Source organism: Eretmochelys imbricata, chromosome 10 (assembly GCF_965152235.1).
Source record: "Eretmochelys imbricata isolate rEreImb1 chromosome 10, rEreImb1.hap1, whole genome shotgun sequence".
Classification (NCBI taxonomy): Eukaryota; Metazoa; Chordata; order Testudines; family Cheloniidae; genus Eretmochelys; species Eretmochelys imbricata.
Genome location: NC_135581.1, coordinates 67,315,136 through 67,340,673, shown reverse-complemented (window position 1 = coordinate 67,340,673; position 25,538 = coordinate 67,315,136). Strand labels below are relative to the sequence as shown.

Sequence of the window (25,538 nt, the reverse complement as noted above, 5' to 3'; positions counted from 1 at the left end):
ACATAATTTGATGATGTACCTGCATGCTAAGCAAACTCTGACCCTGAGTAAGGCCCAGATGAACAAATTTTGTGCACGGGACATGCATGGGCTGGTGGGGATAGAATCCTCCCTTCCAAATCAGCAGCAAGATACTCACTATGAGCTCAGCTACTCAATGACTGCTGTTACTGCCAGCTGTCTGTAGCAGCGAATGTACCCTGCACATTGGCTTTGCCTAGTTCTGAGCACGGGGGCCATGACCCTGCCAGCTTCCTCCCTCCGACAAACTTTCCACATTCACAGCCCCAGAGTGTGCTGCTCCACAGTGCAGGGTTGTGGAGTCCCCTTCCGTGGCTCTGCAGCGCATCCCTTTCTGAGCCACAGAACCATAGCTGCTTCTCTGCCTTTTAGTCCTTGCACATCTAGGAAGGAGAGGAGATGATTTATCCTATCACACGTACAAACTCTCCCTTCCATGTGCGCCTCAGGACTTGCAGCAGCACGACAGACTTACATCATTTTCTAAAAAGTTGAACATGCTTCTTTCTGCCAGCTCCTTTGATTCTTCAAATTTTTCTACTGCCTGTTTAACTTCTTCATCTGGGATCTTCCCTAAACGCTTCTTTTTATAGTCATAATCCAAACGACGGCCTTCTAGCTTCTTCAGGTGATGCTAAATTAGAGAAAAAGTTTCCCATTAGATCAAATGGAGACAAACCCAAACAAGCATGTTGTGATTGTAAGTAGGTTTTCGTTATGAATACAATTAGACTTATTCATATATGAAATTTAAAATTGTACAGAAATCAAGAAGCACCACCTATGAACATTTTGAGAATTGGCTACCTAAATTTGCTATACAAGACATCCACCTCATGAACTTTGCTAAACATGCAAAAGCTGCAGATTGTCTAAATTAGAAGCAGGATCCAGACTAAATGTGCTTTTCGTTTACAGTCTGGAGGTAATTCAGTTCTAGTGGTTGTATTATTTGTAGTGACAGCTAAAATTTAAGGGGCTATTTTCTCCTCCCACTACAGGAGCGGAACTCCAACTAACCCCTTCATTCCTGAATTCTTTGTCAGTTATTAATCTTACATTCCTAGATGAGCAAATTGCACAAAGCTTTCTTACCCTTAAAAATCCTGCACTTGACAAACTCTCAAATTTGAGTGAAAGCAACTGCACGAGGTGCTTAAGGCATGTTACATGGTTTTTTTCTCTTTTAGTCAATTCAGAACAACAATAACTGAGAATAGAGTCATCCAGCACACGAGAAATCTGCAGTCATTGAGAGATTACTGTCTCTCTGCTCTTTAATTTGGGCACAGGTTTCTAAATCCATTTCTGTCTAAGTAAATATGACTTCAATTTCTGTGTTTCATCAGGGTTTTAACACTCTTATTACTCAAGTCTACAGGAATCCAGAGGCCCAGATTTAAACTGTGCCCGGCGTTCTGGACAGTTGTTCTATCTTAAGCAAAAGCAATGAAAAACGTTCTTCTGAAGGCTAAAAATTCATTCCCCAGTTTCCTATTTTTTTTGCCACAATGGTTCATGTTATTTGTCGTGCTGCTCTTTGGTCTCATATATGCCTCACTGTTGTTGTCTATATTAGTAGTCTTATTTGACTGCTTCTTAGAGCTAACTCCAGCATGAGAGAGCCAGAGGCAGGCAACTCAATAACACAATAAACCAGGCAACTCAAAATCAACCAGAACTAAACTGAAATAATTGGCTAATAACCACCATGCTAATAACAATTAAGGAAATGTTATATTAAAATAAGCAACAGAAAATATTAATATTCATTTTCTTTACTGTCCTTTACTGTATTCAGCTTTATTATATTGTAAATAGAATAAAATAGGTGCCCATGAGCTATATATCTAGTTTTTACTAGCTACTAGTTTTTAAGTAGATTTCATCACTGATTTCACAGGAGAGTTCTGCTTAAAATTTGATGCCGTTACATACTGCATAAAAAGTTCCTGTGGATTTGGTTTCTAATGACCTTGTTTATTCATATATTTTCAATGTCATAGGACCATTTTTAACCTCAGAAACTCACCACAATCTCTTTTAAGTCTTTGTCCTGTAATAACTGTAGAGGATCAATGAAGTTTTGCTTGACGTTAATATCGAGAGAGTCCTTCACCTCTGCCATCTGCTTCATGCTTTCACCAACATCCAGCAGTGCATTGCCTACAGGGAAGAACATGATATTTATACACAGTAGATAGCACTTAATGTAAAAACAGAAGACATTTTTTGTTAGATAACTCTTAAAAATGTTGGCTGCAGGCCCTTTAAGATGTAGAATGCAGAATATAAGACTACACTCTTGCCCTCTTCTCCTAGAGTTTCCAGAACTAGAAAGAATTTTGTCCTAATGTTTTCCATCCTTCTTCACTATCCCTCCAAGAAAACTATTTTTGCCTTGCATTATTGTCTCCATTCTTGGATTATTCAATATGGGATACACAGTTTCTTCTGTAGCTGCTTCTCAAGATGGTAGGACGGCAGAAATATCACAAGGCCAAAAGATACAGTATGTCACTTTAACTTGACTACTGTCACAGTTTTAGGGCAACTGCACTTGGTATTCCCCCTCCATGTCCCTCAAGGGTCCCACTTAGGGTTTCGAGTTCCCACCTGTCACCTCTCTTGGGTGGAGACAGTTTCCCTCTCCCTCCTCTTTGGGGGATTGGAAGCTGCACCACTCCCTGTTGTACACTGTGATACCCCCAGCAAGCCAGTCTGCCTGAAGGCCAGTGCCCGCACTTTGCTTTCTCTCTGAGGGCTATGAGAAGTATATTGCTAGGTGTTACAAGTTACCACACAGCTCTTTCTAAGCAAGCATATTTATTCTTAAGGTAAAAGCATTATAGAGAAAACATTAAAAACAAGAAAAGTTCCTTTAATACATGCTAAAAACTTACCAGAGGTCACCCAGCACTCTTATGGGCCCCTTTCCAACCCTCCCACAAGGGTTGGAGCCTCCCTGCACAGAGGAGGTGCTGTCTCATTTGTTGGATCAGAAAGAAGGCCCCAAGTCAGTTGCAGCCTTTTTATGCCAAAAGCCTTTTCTGTTTGTTGGTCTCTGGAAAACCCAGTATATGCAAACATCTCCAGCAAGTGGTGCCTCTCTGGATGTGTTTACAACTAAGGTGAGTCACTCAAATCACCTCCCACTGTTTTTAGTTCCTGGAGAAGCTAAGTGCCACCCTCCCCCCAGAATTGCATAGAATCCTTAGCCCACAGGGATACGTAAACTATTCATAATCTTAATACAGTATGTTCCCCCAAAGATACTGCATGAGGTCGCAGTAAGTGTACCTACAAGTCTGAGAACTCTTGTTCTCAGGGCAACAGATGTGCAAACAGAACAACATGAAGACAGTAAGTGATCTTTTACATTTTACAAGTTGGAAACCAAAATGGCTAATTTGTGTTCAAAGTGCCGCAAAATATGAATATCTTTTAGCTCAAAAATGTAATTTTACAGTATCTCAGATTCATTACAATTACTTTTCATTTATCCCAGGTTTTGGCCAAAGCTGCTATTGTTAAAAAATTTTTTGGAACAATGGAACAAAAAAAACTAAGCATGTTAGTAGTGTAGCTGATTATTTGTTAAGCACGCAGAACATGCTCAAGTGTGCTCATGCAAAACATTTTGTTTGATATTTCTTTTCCCCTGGCCTTGGTTCCAATTTGCATCCCCATGGCACCTGCAAATGCACAAATATTCACAGCTTGTGACTGGGATTGCACCACTCACTCATTCCTAAGAGAATAAACAAACCCCAAGAATATAACGGCGTCCTCCACAACGTGTCTCACAGCCTGGAAAGCTAAGCCTTATCTTGAGTCCTAGGCCTCCAGTGCCTATCTTGCTGTTGCTCTTTCAGCAAGGCCTTCTTATGCAGTACTACAGATACAAACTTACATAATGTAATACCAGCTTCCCCCTCCACACGGCTTGGGCACCAGCAGGGAAGTGGTCACAGAGCATAGCAGAGACTTGCTACCTGCTCTCAGTTCCAGTACCCAACCCCACCCCAGCCTGGAGCAGCCATTACAAGGAAAGGTTTCAGAGTAGCAGCCGTGCTAGTCTGTATTCGCAAAAAGAACAGGAGTACTTGTGGCACCTTAGAGACTAACAAATTTATTTGAGCATAAGCTTTCGTGAGCTACATCGGATGAAGTGAGCTGTAGCTCACGAAAGCTTATGCTCAAATAAATTTGTTAGTCTCTAGTCTAGTCTCAAGTCCTCCTGTTCTTATTACAAGGAAAGTCCTTCTGAGCCCCCGTAGCCCTAGATTGGAATATGCTCAGTCACTCTGTACTACATGTGCAGTCTGTTCACATGGAGAAGCTGTGAGGGGATGAAGCATACTCAGTTGCTCTGTGGGGATGGTACATGTGCCGACTTGTCAGCCCTAGGTGCTGCCAGAGGCTTTACCATGCTCAGCAGTTCTCTACTGAGCATGTGCAAACTGCAATTTTTCAAAGTCTGATAACTTGGCCAAACGTCAGTTGGATTTTCCTGGGAACGGTGAGAATCACAACCCTGAAACAAAGGCCACCACCCTACCAAATTCTAGGTCCCTGCTCCAAAGCATGGGGGCCCTACAGCATTTCACAGAAAAGGTTGCTATGATTTTTTAACATGGGCAGAACATATTTTCCCCCAGCTTCGTTCTCAGAAATGACTGAACTGTTTTGTCAGAAATGTACCGAAATCAGCTGGAGGCAGACAGTCTGAAAAATTTCAGCCCAAACAGTTGAAGTTTGACAAAGTTACAAGCAACTGAACACAGAGTCTTATAATGGGAATTATCAGGCAACCTTGAGATAGGCCATAATACTGGCACCACCTATAATATAATGGAACAAAAAAATGCTTAAAGGCGTCATATATTTACTGTATCTATCAATACCTAATCACTATATATATATAAGTAGTGTTACTCCACGTACAACATATGCTGAGACATGCACAGGAGAGCTATACAAACTCACCAAATGTAGAATCCTCCCCAAGTTCTCTGCCATACCGTAGCATACAATCCCCTAATAGCCCTTCTGTCTGGGGATATCCTGTGGTTTTAACTTGTCCTCTGATCTTCGACATAGTGTTCAGCATTCCCAGCTTGGCTCTATATGCTTAGAAGTATTATAAATCATATGAAAAAAGCATCCATTTATAGCATGATTTTCTGTAATTGGTATGTTACTTTAAATTATTTGACAAATAATTTCAGTGAGTGACTGTTGGTCTGTAGATTAATGAACATTTTGTTGCAGGAATTCGATAATCAAAATGTGAGAGATGTTTTCATATGGGTCATATGAAACTGTTCCATTCACTGATTGGATAAGCTTAGCTCTTATAGGTTTATGGTGTCAATACTTGCACTGAAGAGTTCAATAATCACCTTCAGTCAATATATACTAATATTCACTATTCCCAGGAAGATTCTGACTAGTAAACTCTTTACTAGAATTTTTACAGAAAGCAAACACCAAAAGGGATATGAATGCCACCAAAGTCAACTTCATGGTCTTATTTGATTTAACATTTGCAGACCTACTCTCCCTTGGAGCATCTGCTTGGCTCCACTGGCCAAGACACCGGGAATTAATTTTTTAGAACAGCTCTAATGCTGAATAATGCTGATTTCATCCATGTTCTATGCATGCAGCGTCAAAAGCAGACAATTATTTTTAGAGTTTTTCTCACTCCACTATTAATTTTCGTCACACAATAGCCTCATAATACAATAATGGACTTGTGCTGGACATTCATGGGAATTATTTAAGCTCAGTACCAATGTGGACACAAGAACAAATGGATATAAACTGGCCACCAGGAAGTTTAGACTTGAAATTAGACGAAGGTTTCTAACCATCAGAGGAGTGAAGTTCTGGAACAGCCTTCCAAGGGGAGCAATGGGGGCAAAAGACAAATCTGGCTTCAAGACTAAGCTTGATAAGTTTATGGAGGGGATGGTATGATGATATAGCCTAATTTTTGGCAATTAATTGATCTTTGACTATTAGCGGTAAATAAGCCCAATGGCCTGTGATGGGATGTTCGATGGCGTGGGATCTGAGTTACTACAGAGAATTCTTTCCTGGGCGTCTGGCTGGTGAGTCTTGTCCACATGCTCAGGGTTTAGCTGATCGCCATATTTGGGGTCGGGAAGGAATTTTTCTCCAGGGCAGATTGGCAGAGGCCCTGGGGGTTTTTCACCTCCCTCTGCAGCATGGGGCACGGGTCACTTGCTGGAGGATTCTCTGCACCTTGAAGTCTTTAAACCATGATTTGAGAACTTCAGTAGCTCAAACATAGGTTAGGGGTTTATTACAGGAGTGGGTGTGTTAGATTCTGTGGCCTGCGTTGTGCAGGAGGTCAGACTTGACGATCATAATGGTCCCTTCTGACCTTAAAGTCTATGACACTACGATCTCTGGCTTCATCTGGAGCCTCCCAGACAATCATTAAGCTTTGATAAGGGCAGGCCTAATTCTACACTCCTTACTCAGGGAAATCCATTGAAATCTCCCTCTGGCCATGGGTTTCATAATGCACCCACGCTGGGTAGATATCTCACTGAAGTCATTGCATAAGGAATCTGGGATCAGCCTCTGTTCTAGTGTTCTTGTGAAGACAATGGAGGTCTTTCCATTGAACTGAGTGGACAGTGGATCAGTCTCTTAATGCCCTGTGTCTTGATCACATTAAATCAAACCAATGACCAACATCAATGTCCCTCCTTTCTTTGTTCTCAAACTGAAATTTGAAAAATCCTGTAAATGAACTTCCCAATGTCTGTTATGGAGACTTAGGAGTGCTCAGAAAAGGAGATGAAGTCATTCAAAAAGGGAGAGAGAGACATCCTTATGTTTCACTGGTATGTTTCATATTCCCTAAAAATATTAGCAACCCACAGGGGTTCAGTATATCCCTTGTTCAAGTTCAACTCATAGGCTAAGTATGATAGAGGAACTGTAGGAGTTCAGTTTACCTGGATTTGGCTGAAGATACTCTGTGGATTTTGACAGAAGCTCTGCTACAGCTTTGCTGGTGACATCAATTTTCTGGAAGAGAAATGTAACAGGACATTAAATACCACAATCCCTTATTGAGTATCCTCCCACTAGATACAATGTATTATTCTGGCAAACTAAGACATTTTAATTAAAATCAGTCCAAAACATCATCATTTTAATTTTTGTGGTGCCAAAGCTTTCATTATTGATGGTGAAAAGAAATGAAGTTGAGTGTTGTGTTAAGTAAGCCCAGTTGCCAGCATCGAAGTGTAGAAAGATAATTAACCCTTCAAGGCTCAGAGTTATTCTTCATGAATAACACTTCCCACATTTTGGAATCACAATTTCCTCCCCAGCCCTCATCACTACTATATCAACCATCTACCTGGGAAGCAGATTCAGCAATTCCTACCTCCCAGTCCTATGTCCTGTGTACTTCAGTGCATGAGCCCATATTGCATCTCCAGTCACTACTATCTAAAATATACTAATATCTCTTCTCTTTTCCAGTCTACGGCTCACATAGTGTTTTCTTCTTATCGAACAGATGATTATTTTGGAATCAAAGAAAACTGAAGCTTAAACATGTTTATAGATACAAAATAAATGTGTTGAAAAAAGAAACTATTTATGCAGGACATTTTTCTTAATCCACCAATAACAAAATATCAGAGAGAGTTATGGGGGAGGAGGGGTGAGGGCTGTTTTCCCCCCAAAAATTTCAAGCTTCAGGCAGGTGCAGAATTTGCTCCCTCCCCCCCACACACACCACTCCATTGGCCTGACTGGAGCTGCTCCCCAAATATAGAAGTTAAACTATGCCCATTGAGAGGAGTCTGTAATTTATGTAACAAATACATCTGACAAAGAGCCAGAGCGAAGGACGGAGAGCCAGAGAGCAGGAACAAAAAAAGCTGAGAGTGACATTGTTCCAACTGCCATGCTGCAGTGCTTACACAGTGGACAATTCTTACACGTTTTTAAATTCTTGCAATTTTTTACACTTCTACCAAGATTATATCTGCAACACAAATACTTTACTGTTCATGCTAACAAATTAAATTCTTAGAGCCCAATGTTGTTCCTGATAAAGTCACAGACAAAACTTTCAGGGTCAAATTCTTCTCTCAGTTACAAGCGTGTGATTTCATTGAGTTCAATATTCTTGTGTTACTGTAAGACGAATTTACCCCTTATGGACTTCAAGGAGGACAGGATTGGATCATATAATATCTATGGATTTTTTTACATACTTATTTTTTGGATTACATATTTTGTTTATGCTAACGAATGAATGAAAAAAATTATTTCATCAATGGTGTAACCTTGAAAAGCTTATGTTGGCTTCCTTACCCTTTCCATCTCTTGAAATTCTTCATCTAGTTTTGTTCCTTCTGCTCCACTAATTTTTTCACTGAACAACTACAAAAAACAAAATGAAGTATTGTTACTTTATGAAAGAATACATATACCTGAGAGACAGAAGAAAGTTATTAGAGATTGGAAAACATTAGTCAAGTGTGTTAGTAAGTACAGGAGAAAAGAAACATTCCTTTCTCTTCAAGGGAAATACAATCTATAGGGAAGGGCAAATGCCCATCAGGGATTTTTAGGAAATCAGCAAAGTGATCTAGAAGAACAAGAAAGGATTTCTCATTCTTGAATCAGTTGTACTCTAAGAAGCTACACTGTAGGTTTCAGATATAGAAGTCTACCGGCCAGATCACATTTAAATTGGTGCAAATCCAGAGTAATTCTTTCAAGTCAATGGTGTTACTACAATTTAGAATGAGATTAGATTCTGGCCCTGGATTCCTGTAAGTGCATTCATAAAACTCCCTTTAACACTAATGGGAGCTATGCATGCACTCTCCAATCAGATAGCAGATTTATCAACAATGGTGCAGTGTAACATATCTGTACAATCCACTACCTTTTATGCTATTTAAAGGGACGGGGGGGAGCACACTGCCTTCAAAACTATGCATCTCATAAAAGCAACTTTAATTGCAGGATTCCAGAACCATTCTAAGATATCAGAAATGTCACCTCATCTTTTGTATGCAGGATACATCAGCCCATCAGAATTATTTTTGGTCTTCACAAAAAAAGAATTGTCAAAAGACTTGTGCTCCTAATTCACTTAGGTGCTTTAAAAAAATCCCATCTGACATCACACACAAGTCATTGCTTCTTGTAATTTAAGATCTCAGCACTATGTTACTAATAGGATGGAAAATCACAAAGGGCAAGATCCTTTGCTGGTGTAAACAGGCATAGCTGAGTGTCACTGTACTTTGGACAGTGTTTTAATACATCTTCCAAAAAACAGTAAGTTTTTTCACATGAAATTTGCTCAAAGGTTTTTACCAGCTTAAAGTGAGCTCTTTGCAATCATTTGAAAACAGCAACAATAAAATGTTAAAAACAGAGCACAATAAGAAGTCTATAAAATCATGACTGGTGTGGAGGAAATAAATAAGAAAATGTTATTTACTCCTTCTCATAACACAAGAACTAGGGGTCATCAAATGAAATTAATAGGCAGCAGGTTTAAAAACAAACAAAAGGAAGTATTTCTTCACACAATGCACAATCAATCTGTGGAACTCTTTGCCAGAGGACGTTGTGAGGGCCAAACTATAACAGGGTTCAAAAAAGATCTAAATAAGTTCATGGAGGATAGGTCCATCAATGGCTATTAGCCAGGACGGGCAGGGATGGTAGCTCTAGTCTCTGTTTGCCAGAAGCTGGAAATAGGGGATGGATCACTTGATGATTACCTGTTCTGTTCATTCCCTCTGGGGCACAAGCCATTGGCCACTTTGGAAGACAGGTTACTGGGCTAGATGGACCTTTGGTCTGACCCAGTATGGCCGTTCTTATGTGTTATATCTTCAGTGCTATCAGATATACACAGTGTAGTAACTCCAAGTGATGTATCTTACATACGCATAAAATAATCTAGTTACATATTACCTTTTCAGGTTCAATTTTGCTTTCATTTCTGAAGCACAGCAAAACACTTTTCAGTGTTCTTTTGTACTGGTGCAGTTTGATCCCACTGATACAAAGATGGAAAATTTACAGTCACAACGAGTCACCGAATATGAGGAAATCAGTAGGCCTGCTGGACTGCCAGGGAGTAAAGAGAGCGATTAAGGAAGAACAAGATGCTGCAGAAGAGTTAAGTGATTTCTTTGCATCAATCTTCATCCAAGAGGGAGCTGGAGAGATATTTATCCAACATCTACTATTTGCAGATAATAAATGAGCAATTTTGCATTCAAAATTAGTTGTCCAAATTATATAAATTTAATCCACATATAAATACTAGATTTGCAGGCAGTGTCACATTACATACTGAAACATCTAAATGACCTACATCATGCTCACAACTCATTCCAGGCACAAAAGAATTGGCCAGATTAAAAAAAAAAATCCAGCTGTACAGCTTCAAAGTGCTGTACAAACATCAACCAGTCAGGCAATTCCTGGCTCTGCTGCATACTTCCTGTATAACCTTGGAAAAGTTGTCCAGCTGCTTTCAGCCTTAGTTTCCTTAGCTGTAAAATGGGGTTAGATACCTCATTACCTCACAGAGATGCTGCAAGATTTATTCCTTTCATGTGAATTAAAGATCTAGATAAGTTCATGGCCTGTGAATTCCTTCAACCCCCTCAGATGGAAGGTGCTATAGATGTGTTGTTGTTATTATTAAATTTTACAATTACAATTAATTTCACATTGGTGCAGGATCAGTTTTACTACTCTCACATTAAGAAACGTAAATTCTTCTGCTGTTTCTGCTCTGATCATACTGAAGTTAACAGTCGTAACAGCGGCACTGCTAATTTGACAATGAAAAGTCACAGGATACCCAACGAATTATTGAGAATGGATGCACCGTGGAAATGACTGCTGAGTTTTAGTTATATGACTATCTGACAAGCATCATTTACATGTATGCAACATAATGGTTTGGATTTAAACAGGAACATGGTTGACCATGGACCTGTGTAATTATAAGGCTATATATATCAGTTTTGATAAGTCGGCCAGTCAAGTAAAGAACCCACTACCACAATTTATATGGGCCTGTGCACTGCAACCATTTAGAATTATTTGTATGGGGCAAATCCTGACCCCTCCCTCAGATGCAGTGGAATCAGCGCAATTCCACTGCACGGTGCAGGGGCCAGCATTTGGGCATCTAACTAACTGTATGAGACCATTGCAGGGCCTCCCTGCACATCCATCCTCAGTGGCAGAGCGAGAGCTATGGATTCACTGGCTATTCTGCTGGTGGAGCTAATGCAGTTTCACACCTAAATAGGGCTGTAATCTGGCTGTCATATATTACACTGATGACTAGAGAGGAGCTCCACAATGTGGGAATGGGGGAAAATTCCTTCATCTCAAACCTCTGTGGAACCCCCTGCACCAAATCTAGCCACTCACGCTTGGTCAGGGAGTAGAGTGAATAGAGCCTTTATTCACTTCCCGCAATAATTCTCCTGTCCTAGATGAGGAGAGCAGAAAAGGGTTCACGGCTTAGAACTTGTTTTTTTCTTTTATACAGTAGGCTGAAAATAATGAGTGAAAAACTGTAATATTATAGTATACAAATTCCACAAGCTAGCAAGAGCCTCCTTGGGTAATACACTGTACATGCTTGTACACTAGGGCCTGAGTGACATCAGTGGCTGCATTAGAGCACAGAGTTGAGCCCAATTACACTACTGCAATAAATCCCTTTTTACCATCTCTATTACTGTTCTGATTAGTTCTTATTCATAATTACATACTACTGCAAGCTACCAAGCCACAGTTTATAATAGAGCCAGTATTCTGTCTAGCATACAAGGGGATAGTTTCTGCATGAAGAAATACAGAAATACTGTACTTCCATATGCATAAACACCTCTTGGCTCCAATCACTTTCCAGATCATGCTGTTCTTTTTCATATTGAAACATTAAATATAATGTAGCAGACACACAAGCTAAAAGCCTTTCTCTGGAATGTGCCTGACTGACAGATTTGGAGAAAATATTCAACTGGGATTTGAAAAGAAACAAAACATTGTGATGCTTTAGCTAACTCCATATGCGCAATTAATGTTGAAAATATAAAAGACATTTCTGTAGTACAGCTTCATGCAGCACTGTGAACATCCATCTTCTAAAGAATTAACACCTCCAACATCCTCTGGCTTTTGCTGTGTGGAAAAATTCTCTTCCATGAACTAAAAGATACACAGGGCTCAATTCTGCTCTCGTACCAGTTTTACGTAAGTGCAATTTTACCAGTTTCATTAGAATTCTGATATACGTGGTCTAAACGAAATTAGAATCAGGCCCAGAGTATAATGATCCTCGATAGTTTGAAATAAAACCTACAGCTAACTAGCTATTTGCAGTCAACAGGACCTATCTTCCATCTAGCTTTTTAAATATACTTGTTTCCTTTCAACATTTTACGAGAGCAATCTAAGGAATTATAATCTATGTTGCACAAGCAAGTGCAGTTACATTTCCACCATCATATATATTGTAATACGAATTTTAGAAAACCTTGTCTTGCAAAAATGATTTATAATATCAGATATACCAAATAATCACCATTTCAAAACATGCTCCTTCTTCAAACTCTGCTAATGGGGGTTAATGAGCATTAGAAATTTCCAAAACAAAAAAAATCTTATTTACATCTTCCGGTAATGCTGCTTTGTCCCTTCAGTGCTAACTACTGAGCTCTGATGTACCACTGTTAGCTCTTCCTTCTTCCTAGCTCTTGTATTGCATATAGGTTAGTTGATATACTGGAAAAATAGGGTAACATTTACTGGAGACGCTCTAGGTTTATAATGGTGTAACCGAGCAGACTATCCCCTGTCAACCAATTGAATCTTCAATACAATTTGCCTTAAAGAGCTGTAACTTAGAATGTACTTAGGAGCCAAAGGGGCAGATCCTCAATGGAGCTGTGATAATTTACACAGGTTAAGGGTCTGCCTGCCTAAGAATATCTAGTCTGGTGGAAAGTCGGCCCATGCATTATTGAGATCATTGTCAGAAGCATCCACTAATTTTCGATGCCCAACTTAAGACAACTAAAGCCTGATTTCCAGCGCTCCATGGAATTTTTGGGTGCTCAGCACCTCTACAAAAATCAGGCTGTAGGTGTCTCAAACTGAGTGTCCAAAATTAATATATTTGAAAATATTAACCTAAATAAAAGGCTCCTATTTATGTAAGCCAGTTGCATGGTACTTTGCTGCAGAAGTTCCAGCTGAGGGCATGGAAACAAACAAAGAAACAAAGCCAAACTTCAGAGCTCCATTAACTAGGGCTATGCACTCTTCATGCGTCTAAAATTCCCAACGAATACAGGGTTAGGCCCCCAGTTTACACTAGCTGATGTAAAGGGATAAACAGAACCAGGAAGTTTTATAGCAATCTCTATGGCAGGGGTGGTGGAACAATTTTTATAGTGGGGGTGCTGAAAGTAGAAACTATGTATTTGGTTATTACTACTTCAAAGCCAGGGTGTGCTCCTGCGTGCGCACACACTCACACACGCACACACACACACACACACACACACATCACCCCTGCTTCATGGAGGAAAACAAAAACAGGGGAATAATTATCTGCAAATGAAAATGGGCAAAATATACAGAAAGATTTTCAAGACTGTGAGAGTCAGTTATAAACAGTGGAGATCAAAACAGTCAAACCACAAATGTACCAGCATTTGAGGGTGTTCTTTTAATTAACCTAAATCACCAACTCTGAAGAACATATATCAGTGGTTCCCAAACTTGTTCCGCCGCTTGTGCAGGAAAAGCCCCTGGCGGGCCGGGCAGATTTGTTTACCTGCCGCGCCCGCAGGTTCGGCCGATTGCGGCTCCCAGTGGCCGCGGTTCGCTGCTCCAGGCCAATAGGAGCTGCTGGAAGCGGCGTGGGCTGAGGGACGTACTGGCCGCCGTTTCCAGCAGCTCCCACTGGCCTGGAGCAGCGAACCGTGGCCACTGGGAGCCACAATCGGCCAAACCTGCGGATGCAGCAGGTAAACAAACCGGCCCGGCCCGCCAGGGACTTTCCCTGCACAAGTGGCAGAACAAGTTTGGGAACCACTGCTTTAATGGATCAAGATCAGCATGCTCAGCTCCTTGCAGGACCGAGCCCCCAATGGGCATCACCTGTATATTGAATACTTTGGGTCATCTTCTCCCACTAAACAGTTGGCCAACTGTAGTACTAACTCTCATTTATGGGAGTAGCCCACATTATTTCTCCACAAGGAAGTAAAACCTTTTGTTTAAAAAAAAAAATTGAACAAGTAATTGAACTGGGTCCATTCATACGTACAGATCTATTTTCCGTTCCCCTGTTCCTATGTTGTGTTTTATGCTTCTTACCATTGCAAAAATTAACAAACACACCAAACCAAATTTGTGCTTATTTCTAAATTTGCTAGTTTCTCCACACATCTTTAAAACATGTGCCTCAGAGCCGTGGAAACTTGTTTTTGAAATGCAGGTGCCTTAAGCCTCTTCACATGGAAAACTATTTTTTAAAATATCCTGTGCTGCCATCATGTTTCTCCAAATATTTGCTTTCTGTGTCAAGCTTTGTGTTATATATGGTTTTTTTTTCAGAAATCTCTGATTTATGGCTGTTTGTACCTTTGTGGAGGCAGAATAGTGAGGTGCAGAAAACAAATATGGCTCTCTTTTTTCATGAGGGGTGTAATATTTCTGATACAAACAATGCCTTACACGTGAATATTTAAGGGACTAGCGCTGTCGTTTTATATCAAAATTTTTTCAGGTTTTTTTTAAACTAAAGTGTATAAAGAATGATGTCAACTTCGTGGACAATATGTTCAGAGGTAAATTTTCATTGGGATGCTTGAGGATACAGGCAAACAATTATTAAATATAATGGGATGGTTATATAATGCATGGTTCTTCTTGTAATTTACTAAGACTCAATTCTACACACCACAAATAGAGAGTCAGTAAGACTAAGCTCTAAAAATATACCCTACACATCCAAGGGCCCTTAGATTCCCACAAGGGACCTGATCCTATTACCACTGAAATGAAAATTTTAGGCATATATACATGCACAGGGACCCTACAAAGACTGAGGCAGCTGCCATAGCAATACTGTATTTCTGTTTGAGAAGGTAGAAAGATCTGTTTGTGGCCTGAAGTATTCATTGCTGCTTTTCGGTGGATCCACCTGCAAACCCTGATCCACAGCCCAGTGAAGTTAAGATCCCATTTAAAGAATACTGAGAGCCTCACGTCCCAAGATACCAAACATGTCTTCTCTGCCCAGGTAGCTCTGAATCTGAGGGACACAAACACACACACACATCAAACACAAACAGGAAACAGAGCAGGGAGTCTTGGATTTATTTCCTATCTGTGCCCCAGTCTGTCTACCTACTCTTTATAAATACTTCATTTCTTAATTCAGTATTTCTAATGTGAACAGTCTACAGTAATACAAAGAGACCACAAAAGGTCAAAGGTAAATTTAGGCCCAGAAGACGGGTGTACAGTAATGAGCCTTATGATGAGGAACAGTGGAAAAATCCATTTGCAATGTGACTGGTCTCCACTTGCCTTGGGAGCAGGGATCTAAGGCTGTCCCCATGAGCATCTTTCCTGCATAGTGATATTGTGTGAGCTACTACTACACCACTGTTAGCCTAAAACATTTTTACTGGTAATGGGTTGCATATGGATCTACATAAATCATTATTATTAAACCTACATTATAGCAAGGAGCAAATCTTTCACAGCTAAGCATGATCCAAAACCTAAGGCAGTCCAGCCAAGCAATCTGCTGAGACCAACTAGAGTCAATTCTACAGCTGCCAGCATCAACAAGGATGGACTCAGTCCACAAAAAACCCCATATGCTAGTACAGGAGGGGGAAAAAAATTCAGACCTAGGAATGCTAGTCTGTAGCTACCAAGTTCAATCAATGAACAGCTTACAGCTGTTGAGCTGCAGGAGCACAGTCCTGGCAGAGAGTCAGAACTGGCAGTTAGGTTTTATTTAGAAAGGAAGCCCAAATTGTGAGACCAGTCCATGCTGGTCTGAAAGTCTCTACATGTGCCTTTAAATACATGGAGCTCAGGGCCAAATTATTTTTTGCAAACCAGACGTGTCTATGTAAACTCTCACAATATAATCACGGGCCATTACCATGACATTTGTTATTCAGCAAAACTTCCTAATGAAGTCAATGGGGAATACTGCTTCCAAACCAATGGCATGATAAGACCTCTATTAAAGTCCCAATCCTACTCACACAAGGAGCCCACTGATTTCAATTCCCTAAGTAGAGTCCTATTTTGCTATTACATTTTCAGTAGATCTTCCCACTCACTTCAGTGTGACTCCTTGTAACGACTACTCCTGGGGGAATTCTGCACCAAAAAATTAAAAATTCTGTGCACAATATTTTAAAAGTCTGCATATTTTATTTGTCACAACAACACAATATAATCATGCCAGTTTCAATTATTTTGGTAATTTATTTCAAAATACCTGTCAGCAAGTATATCTGTGACAATACAGACAAGAAAAAAGATTCAGGAAATGTTTTTTGAAGAATACATCAGCCACCCCCTCCCCACATCTCCATGTGGCCCTGCATCCCCACTACCATTCAGCCCTCTCCCCAGTCTGTCCCGCGACTAGACCTTCTGAACCCTAATCTGTGACCCCCCCAGTAGTCCCCTGTGCCCATGCTGTCTATCTCTCCCATATCCCATGCCTCCTCATTGGCTCCAAGGTCAGGGTGCTGTGAAGAATGCAGCCTCTTTTCCTCCCTATCCACAGAGGGCTGCTCCCGCCCAGGAGCGGCTGCCCTCTGTTCTGGTGCCACAGTAGCCTCTGGTGGGTGAAAGGCATAACTGCAGCGCCTCTCCAGCAGAACAGATTTTCTGTGGAGAAAAAGAATTCTGATGGGGGCATGAATTTTGTGCATGTGCAGAGGTGCAGGATTCCTCCAGGAGTAAGCTACAGTAAGCTTTGGTGACTATGGGTTGCAGATTCAAGTGCTAAAATAATAGCTTTGACATTTATTTTATCTAGTGGCCTAGGCTTTAGAAGCCACATCAGACAAAAAAGGGGGGGAGGGGGGAGGGAATTCAAGAAGTGAGAGACATTGGTTAGGAATAGAAATGCATTAGGTTAGTTACATTAGGTTAGCGATAGAAGTTCCTTTCATTCTTTCAATAGGATTTTTAAAAAATAATTAAAAGAAGGATACATTTTGCACAGTTAAAACCAAAGATTTCTGCATATGAGTATTATTTGTCAAGAAAGTATTAGGAGATATAACTGCAGACTGTTTTGACAAAGATAAGGATTTTTTTACGGTAACATCAGCTGGTATGTGATACATGAGATGTGGGTGTTTGACCACTTTTGAATGTCCCTAGCAGCCTTGCAACTATTTCTACTGATGTAACCATCATGTGCCTGAAACATTATTGATTTCTGCTTTTTAAAATAAGAACAGGACAAAAGTGCACAGAAGGCCTGGAAAATCTTTGGAGACTCTGTGTAGGTGCTTTTGAAGTTCCAAAGGTTTGAACTAACTGGGAAACAATGCACTTGACTTCTGGTTGCTCTAAAGAAGATCAATAATTACACAGGCAACTTGAAATGTCCAACATTAACAGTTTAATCAGCTGTAAAAACACCACATTGTGCCAGTCATGGCCCTATCATTTATGAAGGTCAATGATGACTTTTACTGAAGTATTATTTATGACTCAATGTGTTATGCCCCATAGCTGTGAAATAAATTAATGCTGAGTTCTGTTTCCTCTGGCAACAATGCTTTAAGCTTTGCCCCTGTATTATACCTATATTCTTTCTAGTATATTCCACATATGTAACTTTTTAAAGAAGCTGCTTTTTTGGTCATAGGAACATTATCAAGATAAGTTATACTGTGGCTGTGATTCCCTTTCATCCCTGGTCCAGTGGATGCAGGATCAAGCCTCAAATGAATCCAGATGCAGTCTTTTAAATGAATCATCTTCAACAATCTACCTTATTATGATGTAGACTTTACTAATCTGCCTGAACTACATACATTTTACAGTATATACATTGCGTTACAAAGCTCTCTTTGATCTAGACTATAGAATCCTTTCTTATGTTGGCAATCACTTACTCACAAGAACAGTCCCACTGAAGGCAATGTAAGTAAAGGTTGCGCAATTTAGACCTTTGGGAATTATGCTAACTCCTCCTCTTCTAAAATATTCCCTTTCAGACGCCATTCTCTTGAATTCTTAACATATTTCAGAATATTTTATCTTCACCGTGCATGAAGGTACAGTTGGTTTGGCAATTCATATGGAATTCTCAGCGCCCGGGGTATATCATAAAAGAAATACCATGCCCTGATCAGTAAATTCTACTTCTCATATTCCCTGCTCAGCTTCTGACTTCCATTCTGAGCTCTGCATTCTGAATGGAAAGTATTAATAGAAGAGAAGGTATGCTGAATCTGAATAACAATGCTTCTAATTTATGAAGGCAGATCTCGAAGTACTTTACAAACATTAACTGAAGTTTCCCAGTAATGTATGTATTGATGCCACTTGTTTACAGAAGGGGAAACCTAGACAGAAAAAGCTCGTCTGCAAGTAAAGAGCAGATCTGGGATTAGAACCCAAGAATCCTGACTCCTAATTCCCTGGGAGTTCCATGCTTCCTCTCATATGCTATTCTGTTTATGTGCTTTTATGTAGTATAAATAAGGTCTAAGTTATATTTATTAGGGAAAAAGTAATGACAGCGCAATAACTGACAGTCACAAAATTAATTACAAGAATTCCAGATTTTATCAGGAAACAAGATTCAAACGCACACAGTGCATGCATGGTACAGTCTGTTGAAAAACTGAAGTTGAGAATGATGTTAATTAAACTAATCTGGCCAGATGTTTCCTCGGTCATCTGGATTTTCAGATTTGGAATGATAACACTTTTATTAAGATCTGAAATCTGCAAAATGATGATGGTTTACAGTGCTGACCTATGTAATCACAGATTCTAAATAATTCCCGAATTCCAAATAGTTCTATTTTCTAAATAATGGCAGATATGTACACATTTCGAGAAGCTTTCTTTAGTCTGGTTCTCATGGCTGCAGTTCTTAGAAATGCATGCCTTATCTGTGACTAATTAGAAAGAAACTGTCAAACATGACATCTACAAGTGAAACTTACAAAATGGAGCAGAAATTCATTTTTTGTCCTAGACGCACAATTCCAACGATAGGGTAAACTAGGCATGCAACTCCCATCAAAAATACTGGGAGCTGTACTGAAAAAATTTACCCTGTGCATAAACAGCACTGAGGTGAAACCAGAAATTGCAAGTACACAATATTCAAAGAAGTCATGACTATGGCATAAAAATGAGAACTGCAAATATAACCTAGCGAGAAGGAGGAAAAGAGAAAGTAAGCAGCTATAATAGGACACTTTGCATTGAAAAGTATGCAACTACTTAGGAGCCATAGAATTTTTGTAAGCCTTTTTAAATATATTTATATTTATTTCCCACTTCTGTATCTTTGAGAGTTGAAACAACAAACTCTGTAATTCCTCAGAGCCTTATTGCTAGGTGCAGGAGTGAAAGGGAGAAATATCAGAACATCTGTGCTCCTTGTTTAGCTCCTTGTCTAGCTTTGCAGATATATCCACCTAAATCACATTGGATTTTATAGTATCTTTTAAACGGCCAAAAATTAACAATCATTTTAAAAGTGACTAATTGAAACATCAACCCCTGTCATCTGATAGCCACTGTTAAACAATTAATGAAACCATAAAATGAACATGAGCTTTCTGCACCCAGTGCAAAAGCAAGATGTTCTTGAATGGAATCCAAAGAATAACTATAGATGTGTTCCCATCTTTAGTGCAGACACCAACACAGAAAATTGTTGTTTTTTTTTTAAATCTGAGGGGGAAGAAAAATGGCAAAACATCAACTGTAATTATGAAAAGGTCACTTTTAAACCAATACAAGATTGAGATCCCGAAATAATTCAGAGAATAACCTTTGAACTTAATGTTCATCTGCAGCTGTGGAATCAAACTAATGACAAGTAATGGGAAGAAGAGCTGTAAGGACATCACAGTGGAATACACACTGTGCATGAGCTGCATGCTAAGACCACTCAGTTTATAATGACAGGTTTCAGAGTAACAGCCGTGTTAGTCTGTATTCGCAAAAAGAAAAGGAGTACTTGTGGCACCTTAGAGACTAACCAATTTATTTGAGCATGAGCTTTCGTGAGCCACAGCCCACTTCATCAGATGCATACCGTGGAAACTGCAGCAGACTTTATATATACACAGAGAATATGAAACAATACCTCCTCCCACCCCACTGTCCTGCTGGTAATAGCTTATCTAAAGTAATCGTCAGGTTAAGCCATTTCCAGCACAAATCCAGGTTTTCTCACCCTCCACCCCTGCACACAAATTCACTCTCCTGCTGGTGATAGCCCATCCAAAGTGACAACTCTTTACACAATGTGCATGATAATCATGATATCATGCACATTGTGTAAAGAGTTGTCACTTTGGATGGGCTATCACCAGCAGGAGAGTGCACATAGTGTAAAGAGTTGTCACTTTGGATGGGCTATCACCAGCAGGAGAGTGAATTTGTGTGGGGGGGTGGAGGGTGAGAAAACCTGGATTTGTGCTGGAAATGGCCTAACCTGACGATTACTTTAGATAAGCTATTACCAGCAGGACAGTGGGGTGGGAGGAGGTATTGTTTCATATTCTCTGTGTATATATAAAGTCTGCTGCAGTTTCCACGGTATGCATCTGATGAAGTGGGCTGTGGCTCACAAAAGCTCATGCTCAAATAAATTGGTTAGTCTCTAAGGTGCCACAAGTACTCCTTTTCAGTTTATAATGTTGTGCTTTCACTGGTGTAGATCACTTCACTAGCCCTGAACAAAATAAACTATCCTGGTGAAAGCACAGTTTTGCCAATATAACTACAACTATACTCCATCAGGAGATCTTTAATGACCCTGTCACCATGCCTCAGTGGGCCACAACTGAGAATGCCAAACTCAGGACGAACTGCTGAGAAATAGGGCAGATACACCCCGAGACTTGTGGCTAATCCCCCATAGGATATACCAAACCAGCAACAAAAGTAAAAACCTCTGTTTCACCACACTGGCTAACAAGAAGTCATAAAAGCAGTTTCCTCCAGTATTCCAGTCCTCGTATTACCACCAAAAACACTGGATTTAAAGTTGAGTGGTTCTTTACAACCAGTCTCATCAAATAAAAGATTCTTCTGATCCCAATGGACCAGCCATACACCCAGGTCAATACAGAACTTAGATCTTACCCAAAAATCATGCTGATGCCAGCACTTTAGTATCTAAAATCTAAAGGTTTAATCAAGAAAGAAAGAGTTGAAATTGGTTAAAGAAATCAAATACATACAGTAATTGCAAAGTTCTTGGTTCAGGCTTGTAGCAGTGATGGAATAAACTGCTGGCTTAAGTCAAGTCTCTGTCTGCTTCCAAATCATTGGAAGGTCCTCAGTCCATTGGTTAGAATTCTCCCATCAGCACTGTCCATAGTCCAGAGGCTTATATCTTCTGCCATGTGGAGGGAACCCCATTGTTTTAAACAAACACCTCAGCACAGCTAGTGGAAAATAACAGGTAAAAGATGGGAGTTTGTAGTCACATGGGCAAGTCACATGTCCATGCCCAATTACGCTCAGTCATTGCAGGAAGCCATTACCTATATTCCAGACAGCACATTTACAGGACAGTCCACTCAGTGTAGATGGGGATTTCCCATGGTCCACTGTGAGTTAAGTGTCCTTTTGATGCGCCGCTCAACTTGAATAGTCCCTCCAAAATGTGAGGGCTAACTGCCTTGTTAGTTACCCCAGAACCAAACATTTGAAATCCAGATATAGAGCCAATACTCATAACTTCAAATACAAAAATGATACATGAATAAAGATAGCATAATCCTAATCGGAAAATCATAACCTTTTTATTGACATCTTACATGCCACATTTTGTACAAGATTTGTTGCAAATACATAACAGTGGTTGCAACTATGATCTATATCGGGGGAGGGCAAACTACGGCCCATGGGCCGGATCTGGCCCATCAGGGCTTTCAATCCGGCCCACGGGATTCCCAGCCCTGTGGCGCAGCGGGTCTAAGGCAGGCTCCCTGCCTGCCCTGGCCCCACGCCTCTCCCGGAAGTGGCCGGCACCACGTCCCTGCAGCCCCTGGGGTGGGGGGAGCAGAGGGCTCCATGAGCTGCCCTCGCCTGCAGGAACTGCCCCCCACAGCTCCCATTGGCCAGGAACGGGGAACCGCGGCCACTGGGAGTTTTGGGGGTTGTACCCACAGGCGAGGACAGTGTGTGGCAGAGCTGCATGCCCCACCCTACCCCCAGGAGCCACTCTCAGACATGCTGGCCACTTCCAGGAATGGTGCAGGGCCAGAGCAGGCAGGGAGCCTGCCTTAGCCCCACTGCCACCCTGGAGCCGCTCGAGGTAAGCGGTGCTGGGCCAGAGCCCACACCCCAAACCCCTCCTACACCCCGCACCCCAACCCCCTGCCCTGAGTCTCCTAACCCCCTGCCTTCAGCTCCCTGCTGCATCCGTCCTGCATCCCAACACCCTGGCCTGAGCCCCCTCCCGCACTCCACACCCTCTCCTGCACCCCAACCCCCTGCCCTGAGCCCCATCCTGCACCCCGCACCCTTGCCCTGAGCCCCTTCCTGCACACCGCACTCCCTCCCACACCCTGCACTCCCTTCCACACCCCGACCCCCTGCTCCAGCCCTACATTCATGGCCCTGCATACAATTTCCCCACCCAGATGTGACCCTCGGGCCAAAATGTTTGCCCACCCCTGGTCTATGTGGTCATATTTTAATCAGATAATGTCACAGACCTAAAAATCAAAATGGATGCTATGCCTAGCAAGGGACATAAAAGGGAATAAGGCATTATAAATACATTAGGAGCAAAAAGATGATGAAGGAAAGTGCAGGTTCTCTACTTAGCGACGTAGGAGAGCTAATAACTGATAACATCAAGAAACCTGAAGGGTTTAGAGCCTATTTTGCTCCAGTCTTCACTAAAAATATTAATGGTGATACTCAACACTATTAATATTAACAAGAAGGGGGAAGGAATGCATGCCAAAACTGGGAAAGAACAAGTTAAAGAATATTTAGATAAGTTAGATGTATTCAAGTTGGCAGGGCCTGATGAAATCCATCTTAAGGTTCTTAAGATACTAGCTCAACCAATCTTGGAACTGTTAGCAATTATCTTTGAGAACTCATGGAGGATGAGGTCCCAGAGGACTGCAGAAGGGCAAACATAGGAACTATCTTTAAAAAGGGGAATTATAGACCAGTCATCCTAACTTCGATACCTGGAAAGATACAGCAACAAATTATTAAACAATCAATTTGTAAGTACCTGGAGGATAATAGGGTTATAAGGAATAGCCAGCAACGATTTGTCAAAAACAAATCATGCCAACCAACCTAATTTCCATCTTTGATAGGGTTACTGGCTTAGTGGATGGGGAGGGAAGCAGGGGACATGATAGATCTTGATTTTAGTAAGGCTTTTGACACCGTCCCTCATGACATTATCACACAAACTACGGAAATGTGCTCTAGATTAAATTACTATAAAAGGTAAGTGAATAACTGGTTGCAAGACCATACTCAAAGAGCAGTTATCAATGGTTCACTGTTAAACAAGGAAGATATATCTAGTGGTGACTTACAGGGGTCAGTCCTGGGTCTGGGGCTATTCAATATCTTCATTAATGACTTGGAAAATGGATAGGAGATTTCGCTTATAAAATCTGTGGGTGACACCAAGCTGGGAGTGGTTGCAAGCACTTTGAAGGTACGATTAGAATTCAAAATGACTTCAGCAAGAATTGAAGAATTGGTCTGAAAGTACTTCGGAAGGAAAAAAATCAAATGCACAACTACAAATAGGGAACAACTGGCTAGGTGGTAGTACTGCTAAGAAGGGTCTGGAGGTTACAGTGGATCACAAATTGAAGGAGAGTCAACGATGAGACGCAGTTGTGAAAAAGGCTAATATTCTGGGGTGTATTAACAGAAGTGTCATGTATAAGACACGGGAGGTCACTGTCCTGCTCTATTTGGCACTGATGAGGCCTCAGCTGGAGTACTGTGTCCAATTTTCAGTTTTAGGAAAGATGTGGACAAATTGGAGAGAATCCAAAGGAGAGCAACAAAATGATCAAAGGTTTAGAAAACCTTACCTTTGAGGAAAGGTTTAAAAAGGTTTAAAAAGTTGGACTAGTTTCGCCTTGGGACAAGAAGACAGACTAGGGGTGACCTGATAACAGTCTTCAAAGAACTAGATAAATTCATGGAGGATAGGTCTATCAATGGCTATTAGCCAGGATAGGCAGGGATGGATCACGAGTAACTTTACCCACCTAAGTAGTCCTACTGACATCAATGGAACCACCCACCTGAGTAAAGTTACAGCTCAAGCCCATTGTTATACATTTTGTAAAGAATCATACAAACTTACAATGCTACCTTTTAAAATAAAATAATAATAAATAATAACAAAAAATAAAGCATGAAAGCTTGTAATATCTGTGCTTATAAAAGTTACAATTACATTTTTCTTCCTATTCAGTACTGATTAGCCAAGTAAATACAACAGTCTCTCACTTTTTCTGATCAGGAGAACCATGAAAAATTAGCAGAAACAGAAGGACAATACACTACAAAATATTCGTTGTTCATTAATTCTTACAAATGTATTTTCGTTTTAGCTCTTTACATATAAATCCCTCATAATGCACTAATAAAAATGCCCTGTAAAAAAACTGACATCTCAGTAATAAATGAGAGACCATATTGCAGCACTATGATATTAAATGTGTGGGGAAAGACTGCCACTTTTCATGTGAGCCACCAGGGGTAAGGATTAGTGAGATTCTGCTCCAGTTTGAAAATGAAATAATCAAACAAACGGGAAGGAGAAGAAAAACAACAACAACAAAAGTGGTAAGAAAAAGGAAGACTGGAAGTTACTCAAGCTCAATATGTATATTTATGAAGTGACTCAGTAAATTGGTTTTGGACTATTGAGCTTTTCACCTCTCCGTAGCTCATTAGTTCAAATGTGAGCTAGGAAAGGTAGTAATTGAATACATTATCTGTTGACTGTTTTGTTCACTATGGGAAATGAGCTGGAGGCCTCAGGAAAGAAGCTAAGTATTTCACGAGCAGTGAGACTGAACTATCTTCTTGCACCAAAAGTTGGTCTCTCTGAAAAATGAGATTGAGACACATTGGCAGGGCAGTGTGGGCAGACTGCTTTGCTGTTACCTTTGTTACATCTATTC

General features: G+C 40.6%; 1 protein-coding gene across 3 annotated transcripts in view; it reads right to left on the bottom strand.

Annotated features, from left to right (window-relative positions):
* SH3GL3 (SH3 domain containing GRB2 like 3, endophilin A3) overlaps nt 1-25,538 on the bottom strand; it is a 73,343-nt gene that overhangs the window by 9,044 nt on the left and 38,761 nt on the right. The window contains exons 2-7 of one of the 3 annotated variants that reach the window (XM_077828972.1): nt 21,585-21,791; nt 8,398-8,466; nt 7,020-7,092; nt 5,011-5,154; nt 2,054-2,187; nt 497-655 (exon numbers count right to left, since the gene is read on the bottom strand). In XM_077828972.1, coding sequence (XP_077685098.1) covers nt 497-655; nt 2,054-2,187; nt 5,011-5,154; nt 7,020-7,092; nt 8,398-8,406 — 519 coding nt within the window. In that variant the 5' untranslated portion in view covers nt 8,407-8,466; nt 21,585-21,791. Of the gene's footprint in view, nt 1-496; nt 656-2,053; nt 2,188-5,010; nt 5,155-7,019; nt 7,093-8,397; nt 8,467-10,023; nt 13,499-21,584; nt 21,792-25,538 lie in introns of those variants that run through there. The other 2 variants (XM_077828973.1, XM_077828970.1) reach the window with 2 other exon arrangements.